We start from the raw sequence: 24,624 nt of genomic DNA, 5'->3' as shown, positions 1-24,624 counted from the left end.
GCCTGCATTGTATTTACCTAGTAGTCTTAAATTGCTTTGCTTAATTCCAGCTAAGTGGAGGTGTTAGAAGTTCTGTGTTTGCTGATGGCATGACACGAGGGCCAGTCATTAGATTTCCTTCAGCATTAATTGCAAGGTAATGCAACTTTACTGGTCATGACACAAAACTAGAAACAAAAATCATGCACAACATAACACATTTGACTTCAGGAACTTTAAGAATCATTGTCTAGTTAATTGATTGTTGTTTTAATTTCTTTTACTGTTCATTTATTTAAATTACCTTGTTTGCAGTGATGTCAAAATGTGGCTGGAAAAGGACACCAATTTTAGGGAAATCAAGCATGTTTTTGACAGTACAAGCAGGTGTGTATCATGTGGACTATCTGACTGTGGCTGTTGAGAGGTGCAATGTAATAATGTTTGCTACATTTTTGGCTAACTATACACCTTTGTTGTAGATATGCCAGACTGCAATCAGTGAAGGGAGTTGTTGCTGGTCGCTTGTTATTTGTCAGATTTGTTGCTTCAACTGGGGATGCAATGGGAATGAATATGGTGTCAAAGGTATTCAATTTCTTCTGGTTTTAAGTGGACAGTGCTTTCTACGGGAACTTAAAATTTTATATGAAAGTAACTCCTCCTGGTGCTCTGATGCCCAGCAAAACCAAACTAACCTCCAATCTGAGTCTTTGTAAGCACAGTCTTTAATTCATTACTAATATATTCATGCTAGTGTTTTATCCAATACCTACATGTATGCGGTAGGTACCTCAGGGTTAATATGAAACCCCACTTCTTTGTCATTTGGGTTAAATATAACAGCTTTTCAAATACTATCGCAATATTTCAGGGAACAGAGAAAGCACTTCATTGCTTGCAAGGACATTTCCCAACAATGGAAGTGTTGAGTTTAAGTGGCAACTTTTGTTCAGATAAGAAAGCAACTGGTGTGAACTGGATTGAAGGCAGAGGAAAGTCTGTTGTGTGTGAAGCTATTGTGCCTGGGCATGTTGTAAATAAGGTAAAATAATCTAGATCATAATTGAGTATATAATGCCCATATCAGTTTGCATTATACATAAACTGTATATTATGTACACTTGTCCTGACTTGTACATATGTACACCAGAAGCAAAAGGCAGAGCAGTTTGTAGACCTGTGTAGTACAGTTTTCTGATTTGTTGTTTTGTTTACATCAGGTTTTAAAGACAACAGTGCCAGCACTTACAGAACTCAATGTCAGTAAAAATTTGGTTGGTTCAGCCATGGCTGGAGCCATTGGAGGATTTAATGCGCATGCAGCTAACATAGTCACAGCAGTATTTATAGCAACAGGACAGGTAATAACTTTGCTGCCTCACAAAGCTACCCTGGCCATTGTTAAGACTTGCATGTTATTTCGAAATCTTGGAACCTGTCAAATTCTGGAATAAAAGATGATGTGAACTGCAGGCATACAACTGCAAATCATTGTTGTAATAGCAATTCAAGCGATCATAAATTAACCCAAAAAAACAGATCATCTTTCATCCCGTATTTCATTCCTTTTATGGGTTAAAATGAACTCAACAAATTGGCCAGTTCACAATGTGTGGGTCTTCATAGCTCAGTGGGTAGAGCACAGCAGTGTTAACAAAGTACCCAGCTGCGAGCAGAGGTTTCTCTCTTGCATGGCTTTTAACATCAACGAAGTCATTCCCATGGCTTGTCTCTGCTCGCAAGTTACTTACAAAGAGGGGACTCAAATCTTGTTGAAGCCCCTAAATGTTTTTCAGGTTACACCTGCGTCGCTGAGTGGAGGTGGGTGCCCGGGATTTCCAGGGGCTTCCACCTTTGGCACAGCCAGCCCCTAGACAGAGTTACGCCCCCATGGCTGGCAAACCCGTGCCCTCCAGACATGAGCCCCCATGCCAATGGAACCAGGCACCCATCACAGTGATTTAACAGTGGAAGAATTAAGTGGGGGAGGGATGGGGGTAAAAGAATGATCCAAAGGCTAAACAAAGAGAATGGCCGCCACAAAAACACTGTACTGAGCACATGGAGGTGATGCAAGCAAGGCTGACCGCGCCTGAGCAAACGACTGACCGCTGACCACGCTCACGCTCCTTGTTGTTAACTCTGTTGAATAAAAATTTATTTAACCTCATTTAATTTGCAGTTGTTTAAATTGTTATTATAACTGTGAGATTCATACATTGGAATTGAAAGTATCTTAAATTTGACAATTATTTTAATGGTCATTTGCGACAACAGGACTTGATCAAAACATTGCAATCTTCATAAAACTGAAGGTCATTTTTCTGTGATTGCATTTTCTTGTCAGTGATAAATCTTAATATTTAATGTTAATATGCTAAATGTTTTTATTTTTTCCTAGGATCCTGCACAGTGTGTTTCCAGCAGCAACTGTATAACATTACTTGAACCATGTGGTCCAAACAAAGAAGACTTGTACATCAGGTAGCTTAATTTTTTCGACATGTTTATGTTCCCTGTTTGTGTGCTTGTGGAGTCTTTTTGTTTTATCAACGTTTTATGGGAATTACAAAGAAAAGAACACTCTACTGTTAGGATTTGTATGCATAATAACTGACTGATCTCATGTTATGTAGTTTGTCATCACTTTAGCTTGAAATGCAGTTTATCCCTGACTTGATTTGTTTTCCTGTTGTGATACCTGTCTTTTTCACTTCATTCAGCTGTACAATGCCATCATTAGAGGTTGGCACAGTTGGTGGAGGAACAGTTCTTAGTCCCCAGTCAGCCTGTCTCAAGGTTTGTTAAAACATCGTTTCCTTTTACTTTATTTTTAAAGAGGAGAAATAAAACAACAGATTCGTTCTCTGAGATAATCCGTGGGCCAGAAGATAGATTATCAAAAATGATTCCCTTACTTTGGTTGGTTCTTGAATCTCTCCCAGGGATAAACCTTTTGAAATTCATATAATGTATCGTTAACTGGAACCGCAACGTCTTTAGAATTTGGGGGTGGGCTTGTTTTTTCAAACGCCGTTCTGGTGGGGCTTATTTTGGGAGGAGAATATATCAAATCTGTTGAGCTTGTATTCAGGGGTTTTAAAGGCAGGGGAGCTTACGTTTGGGATTTCACGGGACGGGTACTGTTTTTTTTTTTGGAGCAACTTTCTTCTCCGCCCTCCTGAAAGTAGCCTGTTCCAGGCGTTCAGATCGTGGGGACAGCGCAAAGAGATGGGAGCCGCACTCCACTATCCGAACGCTTGCAACAGGCTACCCTGAAAGCTTGGGAAACACTGTTGGTTTTGTTGATGTTAACCCATACTTTCACTGAATTTTTGTTTCATTATTTTGTGTTGCAGATGCTTGGTATTCAAGGAGCGAATAAATCAGAGCCTGGCAAGAATGCTACAAAGTTAGCACAAATAGTGTGCAGCACAGTGCTTGCTGGAGAATTGTCTTTACTTTCCGCTCTTGCTGCTGGTCATCTGGTGAAAAGTCACTTAACACTAAACAGGTATTGTCTTTAAGTGAGATAACTCATAAGGACGCTATATGATGCTTAACAGAGAAATAAATAAATAAATAAATAAATAATGATTTGGAGGTAGCACATCCAAAAAAAGTGGTTCTTCGTCTACCTGATTCCTGGTGAGGAGAGGGGAAAACCGGAGTACCCGGAGAAAAACCAACAACAAACTAAGATCTAAGATCAGGCCCTTAATGTTATATGGAGCTGGTACTTTTGTTAACAGTTTACTTTTACTTTTGTTAACAGTTTAAACTGAACATATCGTATTAAATTTGGTTTTTGTTGTTGTTCTCTGTCTTGCTGTTAATACCGTCGTATTTCTTTCTTTCTTTAGATCAACAGTGAATCTAGCGGAAGATGCAAGCAAGAACTGTGCTGTATTATAGCTGAACCTAATAGTATCATTCCACTCGTGGGTCAAGCTGAAGAACAGAGTTTTTTGGTCTAGACAATTTTTCTCAAAACAATTCCGTGTGAAATTCCTTGTTAAGAAATTTGCAAAGGAACAGGAGCGGTTGATCCATGCGATATCAAAAGATGAAGATCACTTAGAAAACTATGTGTGTAAAAAGTCAAAAGAATTAAATAACTGCTACCAGGAAAATGGAAAAGCAAGTTTCAAAAGGGAAAGTTTAGTATGGTTTTTTTAAACTAAAACTAGTAATAACCAGAGGTTAGAGAGAGCGGGCGACAACGATCGAAGGTGCTTTGTGTAAGTTTCACGAGACAGATGGCCGTTCAAAACACGCGTGATCAGATTGCGAGTGATAGAAGGTCCAAACGCGCGTGATCAAATACTTTTCTGTACATTCCATACATTCTTAGTGGAAGTCCAAACGAATGCTGGCTACATACATGCGACGCATGTGTTATAACAACCTGGATATTAAGATTGCAGGCTCTTCATGTCGCCCGCAAATAGAGAAATTGAAAAATTCTTTTATTAGATAAGAAGTTAGGTCTTGTCAAGTACTATTTATTAAAAAAAACCCAGTTCATCATCAATAAACAAAACAAAGACATTTTATTTTATATTGTACAGTAACAAAGAAGAAATAACTCTTAATTCTACAAGTACGAATAAATTCTTGAGGATGATTTAATTCAGCAAAGGGTGTCCGCTATTTTACTCTACTAGGTCTTTGTTTCTCAACGCCCAGTCTCCCGCACGCTTGTCATTTTAGCATCTGTTATGCAGGCTATTGCAGGTCTGTAAAACAGTATTTCCGGTAAAGCCCCATCAAGGACCACTAGCCTGGACGTCGATAAAAACCTCTGATTGGTTGAACTGATTTTAACTCAACCAATGAGAAGCACCACTTGGCTGTATGTGTTTATAGTCTCCCCTGGAATGATGACGAGAAGTGTTTATTGAAGTCAATCCTAAGTAGTAGCTGAGCTAAATGGGGACTGGCTTGATGACCGCGCACACTTGACAGGATTTGAAACAAAAGAACAGTCTGTCTTTCATAAGTCTGCAAAATCAAGTAGACAAAAAAGAAATTTAGGTGCGTTCGATTGACCGTTTTCCGTAATAAGAGTACAAGGAGTTTTGGCTTACATTGCATTGTAAAGTCCAGAAATCTGGTGAACATCAATAATAACGATGAATCAACGACCCAAAATTTGCGGTTAAAAATATTTGTCACAAATTTGCGTAATCTTTTTCCGAAATACGATCAATCGAACGCACCTGTAAATTACCATCAGCTAGAGATGTCTTAAGTGTATGAGGTCAATTACACCGACATCATTCAAAGACAAGATTCTTTCGTTTCGTTGTTGCGTTTGATTTGTCTCAGCCATTTTCTGCTCTAAATACAGCCGAGCCAAGGGTAAATAAATTAATGTTAATTTTCCATCACACGATGGGTAAAACTTTTGGAATTTCATACTGTGTCGAGTGAATCGCGTCCAGGGTAAAGAGACTAATTGTTACACCTGGCCCCTGTTGTTCAAACCGATAAGTTTTAGTGAAACCGATTGCAATATCCATTGGATAGAGCTATCCACCCTTAAAACAACTGGGGCCTGATAACCGCCCATCTCCTGAGACCCAGCAGCTGCTAGTTGGTAAGAGAGAACTACGGTTGAAATCGTTGCAAAGTTTTTCACATGTTTGAGAAGAAGGTAGCCCACCTGGCAGGCGCCAGGGGATTAGCGCTTTCTCACCCTCCCTCCCCCCACCCCCCACCCCCCCCCCCCCCACATTCTTTTTCGCCCTTGCTATTATAGCTGTGAAGAAGAGAAAAGCCAGGAGGTACTAACTCTTGCCGAACCATAAACCAGCTGTGATTGGGGGACGAGGAGATATAAAGATTACAGGGAAGGCCGATAATCTCAGGCCAACGGGACCAGAGTTCAAGAAGCGTTAGAAAATATTTGTCGGCCACTTAATAGAAGCAGAGAATCCAAATGCTTCTGTAATTACTCTGGTAAGAGGCGTTCTTCCGTTTTTCTTGCAAACTTTACCTAGGATGTTTTTGCCTGCGAAAATTCCTCCCCGATTTGCTGCCCCTTGGTGTCCAAGAATGACAATTACCTCGTTGTACCCGCCAAAGAAGAATATGGCGTTAAAAAGTTTCATTAACAATTCATAAAGAAGAAAACAAAAGAAATTAATGTTTAACGAGTGTCTTTATATCTAATAAAGACCAAAATAACACCAAATCTAAATATTAAGAATGAGTTGGTCTATATCAGAGATTTGAAGCCGTTCAAAAAAAATCGCAGTCGTGTATTATCATTTTAAAAAACTCGAGGCGAAGCCGAGAGTTTTTAAACCTAATAATACACTCCTCGTTTTTGAAATAAAGACACCCTAAGTTGTACTGTACCTTAGTGATGTTTTCAATTTGCGCCAGTTCTCTCTCTGACAGTCCAGTGTTTCCCGTCTGAAGCAGGAGCGAGCTGAATGATTGACATAAGTTCAGGATTTCATCAAGGCAGTGCGACACCTGTCAATCAAGCGATCAATCAATCAAGCGGTATTATTTCTTTCAATGAGACACGCTATTTCTTATCCAACCTGCGATCAGCCGTTCGTTAGTTAGCGCGAAAGTCGGCGGCAAAGAAAACAAGGGGAAACGACCGCCTGATTGTAGGTTATTCCTTATCATGCATCCCGGTCATTTGTCAACGGAAACTTGAAGGAATGTGACAAAACAAGCGCATGGCAGTGTTAACCTGTATGTAGTGGCAGTTTTGCAGAGTTTATATCAATTTTCCAGACTTTTTCCTGGTCATGAATATTGTTCTACAAATTTCAAGACTTTTTCAAGAATTCAAGACTCTGCACGATCACTGTTGCCCGTTTGTTGCGATGCCAGTTTACAGTGCTAATCATCAGCCGAAGCCATAAATATTAGCCACTTCAGGGTGATAGCTTACTATTTATAAGGAAAGCTATTTGTGATAGCGCGGTCAGTCAATTTCATTGGACATCCGAAAGAACTTAAATTACTTAAACCAATTTGAATTCAGTGGCGAATAAACAATCGAGTTTATAAATATTGCACGCGACCACTCCAAACCTAAGTTGCACGCGACCACTTGCTGCGACTATGATATGTCGAATGGCAACCAGTCTATTTTATTTTACATTGCTTTTCTTTGCGTTGCTACGCTGTGTGTTTTCCAGACAAGTTTATAGCAAAATGTGCACGCGTTGTAACATTGCCGGATTTCCGCAGTTTCACAGCCACTTCGTTCATTCTTCAAATGGAGCGCAAAAAATTTGCCTTTAAGTACAGCTGTTAAAAACGAAATAAGTAAACGATACTTTAAGGTTTGTCGAGAGAAAAATATTGAACAAGAGTTTCGTTGATGACAAGTAAGATATAAGAAATTCGAGAAAATTTGTGTTGTTAGTTGAAAGTTTTAGATGTCCGATCTGAATGTTTTTGTACATGGAAATAAATTAAGGTGTTCTTAAACATTAAAAGAAGGCCTTCTAAAGTTCGAATAACGAAGATGTTTCTCTTACAATGAATATGAACTTAAAAAATGTAGTGTAAAAATAGCTAAGTGGTCTGGTGATAAAGCTACATGGAAGTGTCGATGACGAGTCTTTGCCGACGTAAGTATCGTTTCCTGTTGCTTTAATCCTTGGTACCTCAGTGAACTTCTTATTTAATAATAAAGGATTTGCTTTCCTACATGTAATTATCTTAGGAATTAACCAAAGTATTTTGGTTCAATAACCTTGACGCCTGATTATCTCTCATGGTTTCCGTTTGCATGCCTGTCTGACGTCTGTAGAAGTTTGTCAGAACAAAATTAAATCGGTACCCAAATTAAGACGTCTTAAGACTAGCATTTTCAGGATAGGGTTTGTATGTAAAAGGATTGTAAAATTAAAGTATTGTCACTTCGATGTTATGCAAAATGCGTTTTTACGAAGCTCTTTTGACCATTGGGTACTCATTAACTTTGGCATTCTTCAGCTGCAAACCTGCAGAATAAAATCTTTATTTGTAGACAAGTTTTTGAAAAAAGAAAGCCAAATCTTTTTAATTCAGATTCTTTACCGGTTTCATGAGCAGGAATGACTGCGCCATGAGCGTAGTGACAAACTGATCATGCGCCAGACGGATTGATTCAAAGTCTCTTGTGCTGTTTATTTTCTCCACGAGTTGGGTGTACTGTGCTTCTAAAACGTCCACCTACAAATAAAAATAAGGGGCCTTTTAATTTTTAACACTTGTTTCGGAACATCAACTGAATTATTGTCAATTGAACAATAATAGTCAGGGTTATGCCAAGAAAGGTTATTGCATGGTAAAATCTGAGATGTAGTGAATAAAACTGATATTTTAAAAGTACACTGTTACGAGAGCAGAAGCTGCGGTGCCAAAGCGATGTCTTTTATTAGTTAGTCTTTTTGGTCTTTTTAAAGTTCAAGTGCGATTCATGAACATTTGCATGAAATAATTTAGGTTCTGTTGTTTTTTCATTATTTTCTCTTTTCACGTTCGGTCTAACCTTGAGATATTGAATGCACCCCAAAATTTTGTTGCGATAGCTGGGCAGACACTTTGATTATTTCAAACTTTACATGTAATAAGAGTCCTTTTTTCTGGCGACCAATGTTTTATGCCTATCAAGCATTTATAATTTTAAGTCACCAAAATGACGACTTAAAAATGGTTGAACTTGGAATACTGTGATATATGATTGCTTGACTCCTTTACCTGAAGATAATATTGTAAATTATCCACTAGGAAGGCCATGTGCATCCTTGAAAGCCATATCTTTGTCATATTTGATATCTGTGCGTTGGATAAATGTTTAGTGCCCATGTAAGCTGCCCACACTTGTTGAAGGTCCAACTGAGTACGCTTTACTTTCAACAAGAATCTAAACAGACTGTTGTACCTAAACATTAAATAAATTCACTGTAATTTACTCTATGATAAAACAGTATAATATGGGCAGAGGGCAAGGGGGTGGGAGCTCTAAAGAATAGAAGGCGGGAGGAGTACGGGAGGTGAGAGAGAGTGTCCTAGAGTGTCTACAAGGTTGTGTGCCCAATAAGAGAATTGATTGCATCTGTCTATGCAACTGGATGGAACTCCTGAGGTTTCTCATGTACACGTATGGGCATGTGTGGCTTCGGTTTTCAGGCTGCTTAGGTAGTTTAGATTATGATAGGGTAGAGAAGTCCGAGGGTTTTGGTCTAGGATAGCATACTATCTTTGGTGAGGAATTGATGACACACATATAGAAGAACTGAAACTGAAGTACAGGGTACAGTACACATAGAGCTAGTCTCCTACATCACCATCACTTTGGCTACAATGGCGGTTGCATAGGACACTATAAACACAGGGTGGACACCTTTGGTCTTTCGTCTTGAATAGGCTGGCAAATTTCAATGGGTGTATGAGACAAAACAAAGCCTACATAACAGTAACTTACTTTTCGAGAATAGCAGGCTGGAAAAGAATGTGCAATGGCCACTGGACGTCATACTGGAGCTTAACACAATCCCAGCCTGATATGACTACAGCTGATGAGTCTGTAGATAACAGGAAACCGTCAACTTGAAACATCAAAGAAATAAAACCAAGGCAATGGAAATAAAACTGAACAAAGGAGCCGTAAATACCTGTAGCTGCAGCAGTTCTCTTCTTCTTCTCCTGCTGAGTAATCTCTTTGTCGATCACAATAGTAAACAATGATGCAGCTTCATCATCATCTGGAAGAAACTGAGAAATATTCCAATCAACTTTCCTGACTTCTGAATACTAAGAGTACTTGTTTACTATTTTCACTCTTTAAACTCATCGCCAATCAATGAGCTTGGGAACTGGTCCTTTAAAGGTTGGACGGGAGCCTGAATGTCTCAGGCATAGCAAGGAGGTATCCATGGCAACCCTGCAAGCGGGAACCACCCCTGAATAAAGCCGCCAACTGGCACTGTCACACTGAAAGAATTCAGTGGAAAATACTCACCTGACCCCATACTTACCAATGCACAGAAGGGAAGGGACGGGCTGGGAGCAAGAATCCGCAAAGATCAGATCAAAAATTCCAGCATGAGATGCAACGTAAGTCACAAGATAAGCAAAAGGCCCCTGCAGTCACCCCACAGATCACGTACGCTTGAGGAGGAGACCGCTGACCACACTGGCTTGCAATTTAACTGCCTAAATTACATTTAGCCAAATTTAGAATTGGTAAATTTGATTGCTTTTACCACCACACAATTCCTAGCAAACACATTTTGAATAAATAAAAGTTTTCTGCAACACACCTTGCTAAGAACTTGCAGAAAAGCAGCATGAGCATCTTTAAGAGATCAAAATGTTAGAAATAATTATGTGATGTCAAGAAACATAAATAAAAACAGGGAAACAAACATGTTATTTATACACCACCCATTAACCATTTTATCTACTTCGCAAGAGGATTTAACAAGTAGAACTGTAACAGGGTAACCAAAGGTATAGGAGGAGTGATGGGTGGAGGATGGCTGGGGTCGATGATAGGTACTGAATTGAGTGTTCAATCAAAATACTACTGGACAGATATACCATGAAACAGAAGACGTAATATATCAAGCATGAGATGCAGTGTTTCATCACCAGATGAAACACCGAGGGGAGAGTTGAAAATACGACATGCAGCAGAGTATTTTTGATGAACTTTGAGGTGTTTCATCTGGTGATGAAACACTGTCTAATGCTTGATATTACTTCTCAAACAAAATGATTTTAGAAGGAGAAATTCAGGATGCAAAAATGACCAGTTTTTCATCTGATTTCCATACACTCATTAAACATTAATTTCCTTAGTATTTTCAACATGAATTATTATTGAGTTTGAGACGTTTAATGGAGTGTTCTTTTCTACGCTCATTTGCTCCACCAGAGTTAAAGAATTAAGACTTACTAATAAGCGCATAAGGTATACATCGTGTGACCAGCTTACCATGAGAGGTGTTGTCTGATGGAGGTAGTTTTAGTAAACTTCTTGCATGTTCTATAAATGCTGAGAATAGCTCTCCTCTTCCCAATAAGAAAAACTCCTTCAAAATCTGATCAACAGAGGTTAGCAAAGAAAGTTAAGAAGAAGGTAACAATAAATATCTACATGAAAACAGTTATTTTAATGAAACAATAATAATAACTCCAGCCTAGGTAATGTGACACATATACCTTTAGATGCTTCAATAAATTCACATCTTCAACAACAAGTTTCCAAAGATGCTGAAATTTGAATTAACAAAGTGGATTAATTTTGTATCAATGGTGGTTACTTTTAAACCAGTCTTAGACCTAGGGAGTGTTCAGTGTTTGCAGGGAGGAGTGCAGATTTATACGAATGTTTGACTGATAGACCACAGGGTTCTCAGATTGGAAGAACTGAGTTTATTGGATGTCAAACATGCACTACTCCACTGTAAGGTTGTGACGGTGGACAACACCTTATCATCATGAAAACACACTCATGGGGGAGTCCCCCAAGGTACTCTATTGGGGTTAACATTGTTTTCAATCGTGATATACCGTATTTGGAATCTGAGGGGTGAAATGTGTGGATGAGACAACAAAGCTAGTATTTATCACTGAGAACTCTCACTGGACTACTGTTTGTAAAGTGCATTCAGTCCTAATTTTTAACCCAAAATATGCAACAAGAGCCTATTAACTGGTGCACAAGAAGTTGAGAAAGTGTTCGTGGCTATACAGTGCAAGGTGTTATCATTACAGCCAACTTTTGGAATGATCAAGTAGATTACATATCTATGGCTTCTAAGAAGTTAAGAGGTTGAAGGAAATTTCCCTTATCACATGACCAGTGAGATGCAATAGCCTGATGAGGGTTGTAACGTGTTATCAGTAACAAATTTTTGCAGTTGTTCCTCAGAAGTCATTTTACGGGAAAACCAGTGGTGGCCTTGCAAAATGTCTAGTGTTCCCTTAGCCTAATTGACAATCATTACAATGATGATCACAATAATGATTATTTTGATAGCAAATATGACAGCGATTTCAAATGAGCAGTTTGAATTTTAAACCTTTCAAGCCCCTTACCATTATTCAGCAATAATGACTTTTCTGGCATTTCTTCCAACACTACAGTCATCTTTGCTGATCATTATGTTAATTCTCATGACCTTACTGCTTGATTAGTTATACATTATCTAAAAAAAGAAAAAGTTGCATAACTTAATACATACCTCAGCAACACATAACCTGATCTTGTCAATTTCATTCTCAAACAACATCAAATTGAACTTAGGCTGCTGCTGTAGGCCATATAAAGATTTGGTGAATTCCTCTTCTTTCTCCTGGATAACAGAACCTACACAAATTTTGTCAAATTCCTTGACATTAGCATTTACCAACATACAAGTTAAATTGAAGTTCCAGGAGTACCTTACTTACTTCTCTGAAGAGAATTTTTTGTTTGCTTGGATCCTTTAAACATCCCAACTGATTCTCCTATAAATAAAACCTACAAAACAGATGGTCAATAGAATTATATAGCATTGAACTATTCACTGTTTTAAAGGATGGAACTTGAGAAGTTACAAACCTTATCAGCAACCCTGGTTGGAATGTAAGATGGCAGCATTTCTGCATTGATTCTAAACTTCCACTGTGCCGGAGCATCCTTTTTCACTTCACCCTCCTACAACAAAAGATATTGCTCACAGTAATTTAAGGAATAATGACACTGTCTCAATTCTTTCATCTCCCACTAAAGACCACCACAGATCAACCTTACCTGACTGAGTGGGAGGAACATGTACATGCACAGCTCTGAAGCTGTACCCAGCTGACATCTGTGCAGCTGTACCCCATTTTTCTTTGGTACATGTACCTATGCCTGGCTTTAATTTTTTCTAGTGCAAAATCCTAACAATGAAACATATTTAATAGAGGTATTCTCCCCTTTTTGCCCTCTTCTGTGGTAGGTGGTACATATAAAGGTCAGTACATTGGACCTAGTGTATAATCTGGTCACCTATGCCTCACGCACACCCTAATGATTACCTCTAAGACAAAGACATTGTGCCACATTAGACTCCCTCCTCCAAAACCTAATACACTCTAGCAACCCATCCATGCCAGGTGTGGTGAACACATCCTATTTCCTTTGGTCATAATGTATGGGTATTCCTTTCTCCCATAATATTATTATTTTCCCACCCCCTCAAACTGACAGACTGTTCTACTATCAAATGGGTGTAGCTTAGCTGCTGCTCTCACCAATATTTCAGTAAGCTGCCTTCCAGTGATTCCAGGTATCCCTAGGTCAGTGCTGCTAGTCCCTGCTCCTTCAGCTGTTTTATCAACTGTTTGATCATCAGCAAAAGTTACTTCTTTGATGAAGAACTCACCATGTTTATCAATGAGAATACCATGTAGCAACCATGCACTAAGTTGGTGATACATCACACCATGACACACAAACAGGATTCTACAGTGAATTTAAACAAACACCAAGGTATAAATTGAAACTCAAATAAGATCATTGCAGTACATTGTAGTTGGTGGTGATCATTAACAGTTTTGTTTTCCTCTAGGTAAAGGCTTAGACATCTTCCCACATAAAACATGCAAGCACGTTATTTCCCTTACTGGCAAATGAATGGGTTCAGACAGGGATTTCTCTCCATAATTTTTTTTAACATTAAAATGGCGCTTTTTTTACTTGCCTTTGCTCACTGGTATTAAAAATAACTCGTAAGTCGTTGCAAAGTTCATTGGAACTAAACGCCTCTTTTAGTGTTCATCTTATAAAGCAGACAGCACAAAAGAATGTCCTCCTCAACAGTACCTCTCTAAGGCATATCTTACATCAGGGATCCCACAGACACAGCTTTGTTGTAAAACATCCAGAATTTGACATCCTAAGGCCTAATCACCAAAAGATACAAAGATACAAATTACTGGTTAGAAATAATTATGGCTCCCAGACCAATAAAAAGCTCTGGTACAAAAACTTCAATAAACAAAACTTTAACATTCCTCTATGTAAATTAATTTCTATAACTGCCCATAACTATAGAATGTACAAAGACTGCATAAATTTATTTATTTGCATTTATTTAGCATAATTTAGAAATGTAAGGACATTGATTTGTGTACCTTACTAACTTGGACTTTCTCAATGACTGACCACAGCGAAGGGAACAACACTTGATACTAAAACATACAAAAATTAACTTAATACTTTATTTAAAGTATCAATCCACGAGATCATCTCAATAGAGCCAGCAACTCAACATTCACTGTTTTATGTCCCTGTTCTAAATCACAGAACAATAAAATCACTTTTAATAAGCACAAAGAAAAGTGACATCATACAGTTAACTATCACCACATCATTTGTATAGAAAACTTTGATATTTGATGCATTTTCTTTAAAAAGCAAATTTAAAACCCAGGGGTGAATTGAATGGGCTCCAATTCTTTTAGAGTCATTTCAAAGGACCAATAAATGGAGGGAGAATAATTAACAATTAATGAATGAGGCTGAGTAGAATATGAAGAATTAAGCAGGTCGAGGAGGGTGTTATCCACAGAGGCCAAAGGCCAAGGTGGATTAAACACCCTCCGAGATCTGCTTACTTCTTCATATCCTAGGAAAGCCAAATTCATTAATTGCTTTATTATTCATTCAAAATAATTCCTAGTTTAAAACATAGCTAAAACATGCTTACCTGCATCGATGTTAAGTTCATCTTCGATAGTGTATGTTTAGGTTTGTCCAGCTCCGCAAATATTCTCCAAATAGCAGATGTTGCCCCCCGAGTTCTCTTCTTGCTGTTTTTGCCATGTTTTTAGCTATTATTTTGCCTAGTTCCAGCTGTAGTTCTTACTCTTGAAATGAGTTGAAAAGTCCACCTTTTTTTTTTTCACAACCAAAACAACTCAACCTCATCCCCAGGTCTTCTCGGTAACAGTGCCTTAACCTGTGGCGGGCTGCATTTTTGACGTCATTTCCTCATTAAACACAAAATTCTTCCAAATTTGGTCATCAGTAACTGGTTATGGTGAATTATTGTGCGTGTGCTTTTAGCCAATCAGAATTGGGGAATATTTTGAATGAATAATAAAGTACATTATTGAAGGCTGGGGTGCCTGTGATAAAGTCCCAAGTGACTTTTGATACATTGACAGTTTTTCCTCTAAAAAAGCAGTTTCAAAATCATCAAAATTTATATTTGGTATTGAGGATGAAAGGAATAAAACAAAACAAATGAATTATTCATCTCTTAATCTCAATGCAATTCTGTTTCATTCCCCTTAACCTCAGAGTCAAGTATGAATTTAAAGATCTTGAAACTGGTCTATTTGCCTGGTTGCATTTTAAGCATTAAAATATAATCTGCTCAAATTTCAGTCACCCACAGCCTTATTCCGCACACTTCTGCAAAATGTAATTATTAAGTTTCAAAAATTTAACCAACCTGTTCTAAACTGTGTTCAATGTAGGTCAGAGGAAGTTTGGGATCTCTTAGAATCTGTGTAGTTTTAAAAAAATACATTAGTCACAGTGACCTCAGTGAAATGCTTATTAGAATGTTTAACTCAGACTTGTACATAAGTTAAATTAAAGTACCTGTTTCTCTAAATCAATCAGGTCTTTCCTGTAGGAGTCAAGTACTTGATCCAACCCAGTACAGAAGGCTTGAATATATAAACCAAATGGTTCCTCTAGATTGGTTCCTGACGAGAAATGTTTTCAGTCACAACTTGTTTATTGGTGAATACTAGTACTAAGATCACCTACATCTGCTTGAAATGATAGACAAATCTGTAAATTGATTTGGAAGTTAAAAATCAGAGAGGCAATTAAAGAAATGTATGATAAAAAGTGACTGGCAACACCAGAAGAGAGAAGAAATTTAAAAAAACCTAAAGAAATAAGTTATAATGAAGATTTGGCACCAAATTTGGAAAAAAAGGTTTTAATAATACATGTGCTCACCATCTCCTGAATCTTCCCTGATAAAAGGAGATACCTCTGTAAACTTCTTACAAAATGTCTGAAACTTTTGAAAGTACGAGCCGAGTCTGCAGATTCTGTTAAGAAGATCTACCTCACTCTCATGAATAAAGGGCAAATCAGCAGCAACCTAAAAATGAAACAATACATCTAAATACAGCTATAATATGTCCTTTCTCATTTTATTTCACAAAGTGAAACTAAAGCTTTGCCACTGGCTTGAAAGTCCCTTGGTACTGTCAGGGTTTTCAGAAAGTTTTGAAGTAGATGGCTGAGTTGTCAAAGTAAATGGCTAGTACAGCGATATTTTATTTAAAAAACGCCATCCGTAAAGAAATGCTAAGCAGAGTAGCTGGCCAATACTACCCAAGTAGGCAACGATTTTCGCCAGTAGCTGGCTACTTTTAACAACCCTGTACTATACATTCACCTTTCTTTGTAGTGAATTTATATTAGTTAATAATGATTTTTATTATTAAAAATTGCTGTAAACTGGTAATGAATTGAAACAGAAACCCTCCTTAATCTTGACATCTTGAAATCAGTATACCTCAGTAATGTTCTTTTCAGTTTTGCAAGTTAAGCTTAATAACCCTTTCACCCCTGGGAATATTGCCACAAAATGCAAGCTGAGATGCTAGTCAAGCTGCTTTCTGGTCATTGTCTGGTTATAAAGAGTTAAAACTTACCAAAAAGCTATTTACAGGTCATACAGTTTGCGGCCTCCTGATCTAGATGCAAAATATATTAGCTTCTGAAATTCGAGCAAGCACAAAAAGCAAAATTTTCAAGTCTCAATTTTTATTTTCACTTTTACTCCTCTCCTCTTCTTTCATTTTTCTTGCCTTGTTTTTTAGTTCCTTTTGGCTGGGCATTTAGTAGGCTACATTTCAACTGGAAATGTTTTTGGGAAAGTTTTTCGAATCTTAGGATTTGATGCAAGGAAAGGAAGGTGGGTAGCGGAACAAGATTTTCATGGCGATTTTCGGGTCAGCATTGCATGTTTTTTTCTTTTTGCCTTTTTCATGGGCCTCCTCGACTAAATATGGTACAGTTTGAAAGATCTCTTCTCTCTGCACAAGGCAAATGACCAAGTTTTCCTTGACCATCTAAACCAATGACTTCACAAGCAGTACAAGGACCATGGATCTGAACAGGCAGTTACATACATTTCTGGGGTGAAAGGGTTAATGCCCCATTGTTTTTGGTAACACAACTTGACACCTGGCCCATCAAAAGAAGAGGTTAACTCTCTCCACTGAATAAATCCATATGAAGTGGATAAATTTCCCTAATACTTATCCACTGACTATTGATGTATCTGGTGAATAGCACTTTCCAAGTATGAGTTTAGGACCTGACAAATGCAGGTCCCACAGTTTAAACACACAAGATTCATGGGTGATGTTTGGGTTAATTAGGGACAGGGTAAAGGTTCAGCCTTCATGCGACTAGGGACCTTAAGCAACCACGGCAACGACAGCAGTTTTAAAAAACATCGCCAAAAAAAAGACTTTGCCTTCTTTCAAACTTAATCACATATATTTGGACCTGCTCAACATGTTAAATGCAGCGACTTTTCCTGGAGTTGAATTCTTAAGGATTTTACTCCAGTTCAAAAAGAGAAAGGAAAATTAGTTGTCATATCTCCATGTCCTCCATAAAACATCAAATTAGGAGGTTTCACCTTGTAGCCGTGCAGTGGACATCAAAGAAATGTACTAAAAAGTGTGATGCACAGTACATGCGGAGCTGTTGTTTTGATCATTAAACCTATTATTTTTTTAAGTTTCCGTCATCGTCATCGTCATAGTTGCTTAAGGTCCCTACTATCCTTCGCAGCACTGTATGTTAGGCAATCCTAGTAAGGTAACATGGCCAACCTCATTCTAGAGCCTCCCCCTGCCCCTATAGATGACATTTTCTGAGGTGGGCTTCATGAGTTATTCTGAGGGGTTGCTGGACTGGCACCTTCAATCTCTGGAATACATCAGAAGGATATGGGAAAAGATTCCCTTTTCTGAGGAGGGGGTGGGAAATGAGCAACTTCTCAGGAAGGGACCGCCTCGTTGCTTTTGATTTTTTGTTCTTAGGAGATAAAAGTCAATTTATGTATCGGTCAAATTGAAGCTTCACCATGCCCCTCCCCGGGCATACCCCGGGCATTTGACACCTTTGCCGTTCCGGGGAGGAGGGAATTTGATTATCAGAGTCTTCCAGGGGGTGGGGAATTTGATCCCCATGCTTTAGGGGTGGGGGATTTGAACTGCACCCTCGATTTCATGTAAAATCTTTGGCGTGGCGAGCTATCATGGGGGACGAGGTGTAAGAGGATTTTCGTGGAAAAGATTGTGCCTTTGTGGCCAGTTGGTTACGAGGAAAGGGCTTAAACAAGCTTTGTGCCGTATTTGAAGTATTTAAATTTTGAAATTTTTAACACTGGATTCAGGCTTTGAATGTATGAATGTATTTTATTGTTGTGTTTACAATGAAATACAATACCTATACCGGGGATTCAATACAACAACATAAAATAAAATAAAAAGCTCAGGTCAACTACTTTGACCTACTGCAAGTATGTTAATTAATAAGGTGAGTGATGATGCATGTCAGTGAAATGGTCATGATGTAGTAATCTCAATAGGTGGGATCTTTTTTTATAGAACACTTTGTATGTTGCATCACGAAAAAAAGCTGAGCATTCAGTTTAATACCTTGTAGCAGCGATTTCCGCTGCTTTGCATCAGACTTTTGTTCATAGTAAATAGGCTAACAGAGTTTCTCAGTTTTTGTTATATTTATAAAGATTTTGTTCGACAACTGATGGCGTTTCCACCGTCTTTCTGTCATTTTTGTGCCGGTGAAATGTTCCCCGGGTGGAGGCATTTGATCACCTGAATGGACCCTAGTGTGGGGCATTTGAACGGCATTTTCTCCCGGGTAGGGAGGAATTTGAACAATAATTTTCAAAAAAGTCAAAGGCCTGGGGGTTTGCCCGGGGGGGGGCATGTTGAAGCTTCGATTTGACTGATACATTACTTCATCGATGGAGGGAGAGTGGCTATTAGATGGGTGCCCAGCCACTAAGACTTATACCTTAGACGTGTTTTCAATAGCATGGGTACAAACAGAAATGCCATAATTTTTCATTTTTCCGATGTAAAAGTTGCATGAGGTCTTGATGTCTTCAAATTTGTACTTCATATAGCCTGAAAATAGCCTAAAAAGTCTACTAAAATATAGTTACATATAATTTGCAATGCACTGTCTGTTGACACACACCTGAAGTCCAGCAAATTTCTTATGAATGAATATTCCTCCAGATACCCCGGATAATGCCAAGAGAAGTTCATGTAACATATTTTACCTTCAGAACATGTAATTAACTTCAAAATAATAACGCAAAAGTTCGACCGCCATCTTTGCTTTCAAACATCACCGCGCATAGGTAGTTCCAGTCTCTCTCAGCTGAGAGCCCATAATGCCGCTGCGGGCACTCGCTCATTCTCTTTCCGTGGCTTCTTCATATTCTTCTCACCGAAGAGAAGACGAACTATGAAGGTAGAAAAGTAAAAATTATTTCATCATTGAACAAAACGTTATACAGAAACTAGAAGAGTGGCTATCCCTCTTTCTATCTGTGATGTGTTCATACTTAGATGGCTCACCGTAACTCCAGATTTACTAGATTGAATATCTTTACATTCGTGTTTTGAGCAGCTAACTTTCTCATGAGGTCCTTTTTCATTTGAAATAATAATTTCAAATTTTAAACTTTAGAAAGAGATTGAAGGCTTTTAAAGAGTGCTTTAATTTGATTTATTGGTTTTACACGTTCAGTAAAAGACTAGGGTTGGTGCATGTGGACAATAATTTCTAAGAATCGTAGTTACTGTAAGAAGGAATGACCAAAGATGAGCTACAGCGATATCTACAATAAATATAAATGTCTCAAATAACCTAAAATTACCTATGGCAGACAAAATGGTAGAAATAATTTCACTGACCTCGCATGTGTTTTCAAAAAGATTGAATGTACTTAACTTCGTGCTAATTGTGGACAGTTGTCTTACACACTCCTTAGTTTTACCGTTAAATGTTTTCTAAACAATTCAGATCAATAATTTTTCTCCACGGTGCTGCATGGAAAAATCAGTTCACCCAGCAACACAGTTTTGATTGGAGTAGAGCTGATGGTGCCAGACAGGCAAACCATGTACTGTTGTGACTGGTGCGGAGCTTGCCAAGCAAGTTTGCTTTCTCAGGTTCGACTGTAACCTGGGATTAGTCTCTAAGGCCCAGTTCAAATGTCGAACTTTACATGTGCCGAACCTAATTATTAGGTTCGGCACATGTAAAGTTCGACGTTTGTATATGTAAGCTGCTAAAATTGAGCTTGATCTTAGGTTAGTATGTTTGGTACAGAGTTTGCAGCCCACAAATTGTGAATTTGCCCGGCAAGGCAGTTTTGATTGGTGCAGAACAAGTGCACTGTCAACTCTAATGACAACCGTGTTGTTTGGCAAACTGGGTGTTCTTTGCGCTGTCAACTCCATGCAGGCTGACCAGAGGGCTTATGTGACATGCTAATCCCGCTGTGTTGTGTGCCAACATAACTTTGTTGCATTATTCAGGAAACATGTTACAAACATGTTTTAACGGAAAAACTAACAATAAGTCTATACAGTCATTTCAAAACTAGCCTTCATAGCAGGCGAAAGTTTTTATTTTTACGGTGAAGGAAGAAATCTTAAGGATGCACGTGAGGGGAGAAAAGAAGAGGGGGCTCCTGCTGCAGAGACCATTGTTTTCCATTTGTGTCCCCAATAGAAAAAGGAAAAGTAGACCCTTCACTGCAGGGGCCTTCTCTCCCGTTCCCATGTTCCCCTCGCATGGCCTGTTAAAAAAATGACCAGCACCTGCCATGCAGGCTATTTCAAAACCACGTCTAAGGTCAGTGAAATTATATTTCTACCATTTCGTCTGTTTCAGTTAATTGTAGGTTATTTACTTAAGATAATGCTGCAGCTAATTTTAGGTCATTTTAGATACTGTTATAGCTCATTTCAGGTCATTTTAGGTACTCTTGTAGTTCTCTTCAGGTTATTTTAGATTATTTTAGGGCATTCCTTCCTTTTGTAACTATATCTTGAAAAGTACATTTATTTGATTTTGAAGGGCAGAGGAAACTTTGTAAGATTGTTAAAGCGTGCCTCAAAAATATTTTACTGTAATATTAGGGATTGAGGTGTCCCACATTGATCATAGGTTGTTATTCTGTAGAAGGCTGATGGATGATTTATAAGATTTCCACTCAGGTAGTTATTTCTTGTTGCAGCTCAATATCTCCTACCCAGCCAGTGGGTGCCAAAAGCTTATTGAAGTAGATGATGAACGAAAAATGTAAGTGCTATCCTTATTGGGTTACCATGAGTACAAGTTGTTGTAGCCTGCGAAAACTTCCGTTTCTCCTCGCTCTTCGCCGCTGGGGACGTTTCACATAGAGGAATGTCTGCGACTAAGGGACAGAAATTCCATACTGATGACGCAAATCAATGTTTACAAATAAATCCAGTAGTCATGGGGTTCCAAATATATTTTTGTCTTCTGGTCGATTTTGGTGAAGTTTTGTGTTCATGTGCCAATGAGCTCCAGCAAAACTCAAATGCTTCTTCTAGAGAAGACTATATTCTACAAGTATTGACTGTTTTGTTAGAGATTCTTCGCGTTTACATTTGACCTTTGTGGCCTTTTGTCTTTTGTCTGTCATTTTCAAACAATAGCTAAAACAATGTAACTACTCCGTCGACCAATCAGCACTTCTGACCGGGCTTCGAACAGATTTTACGTCATCCGTATGGAATTTCTGTCGCTCAGTCGCAGACGTTTCTCCACGCGAAACATCCCCAGTAGCGAAGAGAAAGGAGAAAGAGATGTTTTCGCAGGCTAAACTTGTTGGTAAGAACAGGCAGGAAAAATGCTCTGAAAATGACTTGATCTGTATCAGTGCCTTTTAGTGGTACAGTAAAACAGTTCACGGTATGGCGGGTTTCTGTGCAGTTTACTCAATATCTGTATTTTTTACATAATTTAAATAATCATTATTTGTAAAAGTGGGCCTTGTATATTCAGCACAGGTGCGCAACACATGCCCAACTGGGCAAAATATCTAGTAAGCTCACAGGAACTAATTTGAAACTAAAGGGCACAAAGGTGTTAGTAGTGCTGGTGGTGTACGCAAATGTAACAGACCAGGGGCCTATTCCTGCTTGGGGCTTCATGAATACTGTATCCTCCCCCACAAATAAAGTCTCTTTTAACCAAATTTTCCTAAAAAGTTGGTTGACCATGGGCCTCTCCCCCATCCATTCATTACAGTCATGTCTAGAATTAACCAACCAATCTCTTCTCTTTTCCCACCAGCATAGGCTTAAACATACATGTAGTTAAATCAAGTAAGAGATAGAATGATGTAAACACAATATATGCACCTGGAAATCCTTATTGAGTTTCTTTTGTTTTGTGATTGCAGCCGTAATTTTTATGAGAAGCGTATTTCTGCTGAGTGCAGTGCTGAATGCCTTGGTGAGGAATGGAAGGTCAGTGGACTACAAACCCTTTTGGGGTGGTTTTCATTGTTTTTAATTGTACAGTCGTTTTTAATGGTCGAGTCAGGGCTCATAGTGAAAAATATTACTTCACATGTTTCAAAAGTCATCACAAAGGTCCTTGAATGTTTACAGTCAAACAGGGAAAACTGTAAACATCAGAAATATTTCTGGAATGTTATTGTCTTGCAAGAGAAAAGCCAATCAGGCATGAGAAAACTAAACTGCAAGCAAGAATATTAATTAGTTTGTGGTTTTGTGGCCAGTGCGCATGTCCTGATCTTTGCCGCGATTGGTCATAACACAATAAACATTCCTGAGATATTTCAAGTGTTCACGGTTTTTCCAAATCTGTGGAAGATCAACCCTTGTTTGAATCAGATTGCATCTTTCACATAACAGTGACGCTAACAGGAGCATTTTTTAAGACAGTGCTTGCTTATCTGGTTGTGTATTAAATTCATGTATGTGACTATTGAAAATGACCAGGAAATTGAAAGTTTGTGTAACAAGTAGGTTGTTATCAGTAAAAGGTTAAATGCCACCCCTTTTTTTAAGCTTATTGATAAGTCTGAGTGAGTATTCTTGTGTCTTTGATAGGGATATGTGGTGAGAATCTCTGGAGGAAATGACAAGCAGGGATTTCCAATGAAGCAGGGAGTCATGACAAATGGTCGTGTCCGCCTTCTGCTTTCAAAGGGTCATTCCTGCTACAGACCACGTAGAACTGGTGAACGCAAACGCAAGTCTGTTCGTGGCTGCATTGTGGATTCTCAGCTTAGTGTGCTCAATCTGGTTATTGTCAAGAAAGGTGAAGGTGATATTCCTGGATTGACTGACACCACTGTTCCACGCCACCTTGGACCTAAGAGAGTAGGCAAGATTAGGAAGATGTTCAATCTATCCAAGGAAGATGATGTGCGTCAGTATGTTATCAGGAGGACACTGCCAGAGAAGGAAGGCAAGAAGACCAAGACGAAAGCCCCCAAGATCCAGCGCTTGGTCACCCCTATTGTGCTGCAGCGTAAGCGCAAGATCCTGGCCCTCAAGAAGATGAGAGCACAGAAAGCTAAGCAGGAGTATGCTGAGTACACAAGGCTGCTGGCCAAGAGAGCTAAGGAGGCAAAGGAAAAACGCCATGAAATGCTGAAGAAGAAGCGTGCTTCCTCAAGTCATCGGGAGTCCGTGAGCAAATGAGTTCTGTATAAATTTTCAAACAGCAATTAAAGATGAAGATCATTGCAAAGTATGCAGTTGTACCCTGATTTTACAAACTATTCATTAGAAACTAGCCCACAAGGACATACTACAAAAAACGCTGGAATTGTGTGGTGTTTCTTGTCCCCTAATCTGCAGCTCCTCAGGTGTCACAGTCACTCTGCAGTTTATGTTTGTTATGCTTTACGTGATTACAATACCCTAAAAAATCCCTGTTATCAAAACTTCATTTTGCAAAAGCAGAGTCTTGCATCAATATTTTACTCTGCTTCTCTTTGTTTCAGTTTTTTTAACGTAAGAGTGAATATGTTAAGTGGCGAAAATCTTCAGGGCACCACCAGTTGGAGGTGAACTATGACCTTCCAGAACCATTCAGATACTCAAGCCACTGTGTTTTGAGAGGCTTGTGCAACAGTAGAAGCTCTGCATTGGCTTGCACTAAAAGTGGTTTATGTCATTTTATCCTGCCTCGTTGCCAGTCGCTCACAATCACTTTTTGGGGGATATTTGAGTTTCCCCCTCTGGCACTTTTCGCTTGTCTTCAGCTCTTGCCTGTTCCAAGCTCTCAATTAGTGGGGAAGACACAAAAGAAAAAGGCACGTGAATAGTTGGCGGGGCGGGGGAAAAGGAGAAAAAAGTTTCCTCCCATTTTATTTTTGTGTTTGCACTTTCTCAATTCAGCAAACCTGACCATCTTGGAGCCTGGAACAGGCCACTCCAGCTCTCGCTTTTTGTTTCTCAGTTGCTCCCCACTGAGCCTTGGGAAAGCCTGTGGAGGAGGCAGTCATTTTATCCATGAGCGGGCAAGTTGAAGAAGCA

The 24,624-nt window shown here is 38.8% G+C and overlaps 3 protein-coding genes across 3 annotated transcripts in view; 2 read left to right on the top strand and 1 right to left on the bottom strand.

The window, feature by feature from the left end:
- LOC140937717 (3-hydroxy-3-methylglutaryl-coenzyme A reductase-like) overlaps window positions 1–4,356 on the top strand; it is a 19,360-nt gene extending 15,004 nt beyond the window's left edge. Inside the window, exons 14-22 of the mRNA XM_073387283.1 lie at window positions 51–136; window positions 295–366; window positions 462–567; window positions 854–1,024; window positions 1,203–1,343; window positions 2,384–2,466; window positions 2,706–2,781; window positions 3,342–3,496; window positions 3,846–4,356. Coding sequence (XP_073243384.1) covers window positions 51–136; window positions 295–366; window positions 462–567; window positions 854–1,024; window positions 1,203–1,343; window positions 2,384–2,466; window positions 2,706–2,781; window positions 3,342–3,496; window positions 3,846–3,897 — 942 coding nt within the window. The 3' untranslated portion in view covers window positions 3,898–4,356. The remainder of the gene's footprint in view (window positions 1–50; window positions 137–294; window positions 367–461; window positions 568–853; window positions 1,025–1,202; window positions 1,344–2,383; window positions 2,467–2,705; window positions 2,782–3,341; window positions 3,497–3,845) is intronic.
- A 153-nt stretch (window positions 4,357–4,509) lies between these two features.
- Window positions 4,510–19,415, bottom strand: LOC140937718 (gamma-tubulin complex component 4-like). The gene is made up of 19 exons (XM_073387284.1): window positions 19,262–19,415; window positions 15,962–16,109; window positions 15,593–15,699; window positions 15,441–15,494; window positions 14,116–14,172; window positions 13,805–13,884; window positions 13,234–13,444; window positions 12,557–12,652; window positions 12,406–12,475; window positions 12,198–12,322; window positions 11,173–11,223; window positions 10,946–11,051; window positions 10,269–10,303; window positions 9,621–9,720; window positions 9,431–9,530; window positions 8,704–8,887; window positions 8,041–8,175; window positions 6,349–6,468; window positions 4,510–4,986 (listed from the first exon to the last, which is right to left on the bottom strand). Exons 1-19 carry the CDS (start codon window positions 19,337–19,339, stop codon window positions 4,846–4,848), a joined length of 1,998 nt encoding a protein of 665 aa, XP_073243385.1. The 5' UTR covers window positions 19,340–19,415; the 3' UTR covers window positions 4,510–4,845.
- A 37-nt stretch (window positions 19,416–19,452) lies between these two features.
- On the top strand, window positions 19,453–23,836 carry LOC140937719 (small ribosomal subunit protein eS6-like). The gene is made up of 4 exons (XM_073387285.1): window positions 19,453–19,540; window positions 21,318–21,382; window positions 22,512–22,578; window positions 23,188–23,836. Exons 1-4 carry the CDS (start codon window positions 19,535–19,537, stop codon window positions 23,782–23,784), a joined length of 735 nt encoding a protein of 244 aa, XP_073243386.1. The 5' UTR covers window positions 19,453–19,534; the 3' UTR covers window positions 23,785–23,836.
- The last annotated feature ends 788 nt before the right edge of the window (window positions 23,837–24,624 follow it).

The sequence above is a fragment of the Porites lutea genome, chromosome 5 (assembly GCF_958299795.1).
Source record: "Porites lutea chromosome 5, jaPorLute2.1, whole genome shotgun sequence".
NCBI lineage: Eukaryota > Metazoa > Cnidaria > Anthozoa > Scleractinia > Poritidae > Porites > Porites lutea.
This window is presented reverse-complemented; position numbering and strand designations above follow the sequence as displayed.